Source organism: Charadrius vociferus, unplaced genomic scaffold (genome assembly GCF_000708025.1).
Source record: "Charadrius vociferus isolate BGI_N301 unplaced genomic scaffold, ASM70802v2 scaffold278, whole genome shotgun sequence".
Classification (NCBI taxonomy): domain Eukaryota; kingdom Metazoa; phylum Chordata; class Aves; order Charadriiformes; family Charadriidae; genus Charadrius; species Charadrius vociferus.
This window is the reverse complement of record NW_009649705.1, coordinates 2,978,415-2,982,551: the sequence shown is the minus strand read 5'-3', so window position 1 is coordinate 2,982,551 and position 4,137 is coordinate 2,978,415. Positions and strand designations below refer to the sequence as shown.

The window sequence follows — 4,137 nt, the reverse complement described above, 5'->3', positions numbered from 1 at the left end:
TAATAAAAATTTTGCTGTTAAAATGTACAGAATGACACATTTAGATCAACAGCTCTAACAGCCAAAGAATCTATAAACAATCACTTCAAGTGCAGATCTGACTTTAAATCAACCTGTCAGATTACTACATTCTAAACCAGTCAAAGCTTAATTCAGCTGTTAAGACAAGTAATGTGGTAAGAGAAATTGTCCAAATAAAGATCTTTTCAATTTATAAAATTTTAAGATAAAATTCACATTTACATCAGTACAAAATACTAAGCTGCAACACTAGATTGTGTCCAGCCCTCTAAAGCAAGCAATTTATAAAACCAGTTATTTAAATATCAAACCTTATTAGACAGCTCAAAACATTATCCAGAATCTCTAAATATTAAAAGGTTCCAACATTTTATTTCACACATTAACACTAATATTTGACACGTTTTTAAAAAGTGGTATTCTACAGCCTTATCAGAATAAACATTTTAGCTTCAAGCAACATGATTTCTAAATGGCAGTCAAATTTCAATATTAAAAATTAATATTGTCAGATTAGGTGACTTCTCTTCCACCTCATGATCAAGACTCACTTTCTCATGTCATGCTCAAAGTTTTAGCTGAACCTTGGAAGCTGCAAAGATTTACACTCCACTAACTTTATGAACAGTTAAGGGGCTATTCAGAGAATAAAAAACCTGTGGTTATACAAAGCTCTGCAGGATTAGACCACACCTCTAACCCATAAAAGACTATACCTTGCCTGGCAACAAGGTCCAGCTGATTTCAGAGTAGGTCAGGAATCTATCTACTTTAGTAAACGCACAGAATGTTAAACCAACAAGGTGAGCCTGAATTTTATTACGATTAGGAAATCTTGGCATGGTCCTACTTAATTCTTTGGCACAAAACAGCACAACAAACAAAACACTACTTCCTGTTACGCAAGCTCAAAAATAAAAATTAGCATTTATTTACCAAGCCTAGTGCATAGATCATGTTTTATAAAATAAAGCTAAACACAACTTACTTGTGATACTGTTGTGTTTTCTGCATTAGCTTCTCTGGGAGCCCATCTTCATCATCAAATTGCTCCATTGGTTCTACAACAACAGGTCGAGGTGTTCTGGAAGACAGTTGCAATTTAATAACTGAACATAAATGAAGCAGCTAAAGTTATTTTAGTATTTTGAGAAAACACTCCAAAAAGCTAACATATGTTATCTATAATTCCTGTGTCTTGCAAACTCTTCTTAAATCATAGAATTACAATGAATCCTGATTTTAAGAATGATCTTTGAAAATAATTATTTCTATACCCATAACCCGCTATTCTGCATAGAAACCACAGTCTACTTGATGTAGTTCTGTTTGATATGATGTATTTAAAGATTAAAAAAATATATCAGAACAATTACAATGTATTTTGGAAGGAACTACCTTTTTGTTTACAGTGAGGCAACACAGGGACCATGACTGTATTGGGAAAGCACCAAACCCAAAAGAGAACAAACGCAACCTATTCATATTACCACAGATTAAAAGCTTCTTTTGAAAGTTACTCTACAACTGAACACAGCTTGAGAATTTGGCATTAATATTCCAGTGATAATTACAAAAACATTTCTGCTAAAGTTACTTAAAACCCATTCTTTGAACAACCATACTCTCACAAATCAGAATCCTAATTTATCTTTGAAAATACCATCCATGAATTTTCATTATCTGTAGTAATCAGAGGCAAGTATCAGTCAGTACTGCCAAAACCAGCAATATAAGGGTTCTGAATTGTGTAAAAAGCTCTCTGCATCAGTCTTGCTAGCATAGCCTATACTACACACCTTAAAGCAGCAAGAGCTAGAAACACGATTTTCAAAACGTGTGTTCCACACCTTCCCTTCACTTTGGAGATCTTTTCACAGAAAAAAATCAATATATTTTAACAACAGCGACAGCTGAAAAAGAAAACTTTGGGTATCGAGTGCAGATTAAAAAGATGAAGTCTGAAATCACAGAGCACAACTCAGCAACTCTTTCTCCCGATGTTATCTGCATGGAAATTGCTGGCAGTTCTGTTATTTAAATGCAACTGAACTGTGGTGTTAACAAGTTATGATTTAAAACAACAACTCTAACGTTTCAAATGTTTTGATATATTTAGCCCATGAATTTAAAGATTTTCTTCTGATCAGGCAAAGAGTTCTCAGCTAAAAATGCAAAATTTTAGATACTGAAGCAAAGTATAGAAGTATCATGGCAACAGATTCATGCTAATTACCTTTGCAACTGTGTCAGCCACCTAAGCAAGACAAAGATCAAGTGCTTTTTGTTCACTCAGGCCACAGTTAGATGGTCATTTCAATCCAACTAATCTATCCAGCTGGTAAAACAAGAATACCCTCCCTCATATCCCAGCTTCTTTTTCCCTCCCACATCTCTCATGCCACGAATAGCATTCATGTAACGCTGAACTAGATTAGTTCCCTGGTTTGGCTCACCATGCTTCCATTCAAATACAAATGCCAAGGAAATCCAGGGGATAAGCACAAATTGCTGGCACCTACTGATAACAGTAAAGAGGTATTCAGATTGAATATACTCTGCAGCCACCAGGTCAGTTCAGTGGCACGCAACATTTATGAGATTATCACAAGGAAGAGGAGTTCCAGACCCTTTCCCCACCTGCAACCTCCTCCTGGCAACATTTCCTCCTGCCTTATGCTCTGCTGGACCTGATGTTCATAGCACCCACGTTAGCAAGGACCTTCACATGCTTAAACAGCCAAAAATGAACAAAAGCAACTGAATACTCTTCAGTTGTTTTAGCAAGCACAAGTGGCTTATGGAAGTATCAGAAAGCTCTCAAGTCGCTAAAAGACCAACAGTACAGCCAGGACAGGAAGAGAAAAAGAACTACAAGTTCCCCAATTTGATGGCAGCAAGCTTCCATGCTGTGGAACCACAGCCTTATTTTCCCAAATGAAAATCAGAAAAATCCTGAATATCTAACATTTGAAAATGTCCCTAGTGAATGTGTTAAAGCACATCAGTTAACAACTCTCTTCAGCAAGTACAGAAATAAGAGCTGCAAGAGAGAGAAGTGCTGTAATTTGCAAGCTTGCTTGCAAATAGAAAGTTTTCCAGAGATTGTTGCCATAAACTTCTGCAGAATCTAAGTCTTCATTTTCAAAAAAAGAAAAAAAAAAGTACTTCAAGTACTTCTAGCCTTTCAAGCCACAAAAAAAGGCTTCTGAGGTAGAAATAAACACAGGAACGCTTTCCTGAGTATACATAAGTATCAGAAATGTAGTGCACTGTTTTGCTAAGAAACAGAGGAATATTGTTTTGTCACATTGTTACTAGGATCAGGAAGAGTGCAATCAATGAAAGTGAAGTCTCACTAGAAAAGGTCCTACTATACAGAGAAGGAAAAGCAAAATATTGCTATCAGACTCCCATATGGTAATTACAAGTCTTATAAACAGTAAGGAGAAAACGATTGTTTCCCTGAAAAAAACAAACAAACAAACAACACCCATCAGGAGTATTCAGTGTATTCATGTAAAACACCTTAATTTCTCACCTCATGGCCTTCATAACTTGAAAATAAAATAAGAACTACAGAACACCCATGAATGTAGTTTTCTTCCAGATCAGAAAGATATACTCACACAAATTCAAACAAAAGCCTGTGCACTTACGTTGTTAGCAAGAATGCCCCATCACTGCATCTTTCTAGAGCTTTCCGTGCTGGAGGTTTTGCTGCAAACTCTACGAAACCTTTTCCTGTAGCTCTGCCGCGATCATCTACTACAACAACAGCTCTTTCCACTGGCCCAAATTGAGAGAATGCTTGTTCCAGCAGCTCATTAGAAACCACAGGTGAAAGATTCTTGACAGTTAGGGCAGCTCCATGTGTAGCAAATCGAATTCGAAGCGGTCTGCTCTTCAAAATAGTACCATCAAGTTCTGCCTTTGCTATTTCAGCCAGTGTCCTAGATTCCTTTTTCAAGATATAAAATATTTTATAGATTTTATTTTCAAAGACAACAGATATTTTTTTGTGTCACCTCCCAAAAAGTAGAAAAGTTTTTTTCCTTAACTTGAGCCCATTAGCATCAGGATAATTCAACTCCCACCTCCACCCCCTACCCCCCC

At 36.4% G+C, this 4,137-nt stretch overlaps 1 protein-coding gene across 1 annotated transcript in view; it reads right to left on the bottom strand.

The window, feature by feature from the left end:
* PSPC1 (paraspeckle component 1) overlaps positions 1–4,137 on the bottom strand; it is an 81,666-nt gene that overhangs the window by 33,091 nt on the left and 44,438 nt on the right. Inside the window, exons 3-5 of the mRNA XM_009890649.1 lie at positions 3,681–3,982; positions 1,010–1,105; positions 639–657 (exon numbers count right to left, since the gene is read on the bottom strand). Coding sequence (XP_009888951.1) covers positions 639–657; positions 1,010–1,105; positions 3,681–3,982 — 417 coding nt within the window. The remainder of the gene's footprint in view (positions 1–638; positions 658–1,009; positions 1,106–3,680; positions 3,983–4,137) is intronic.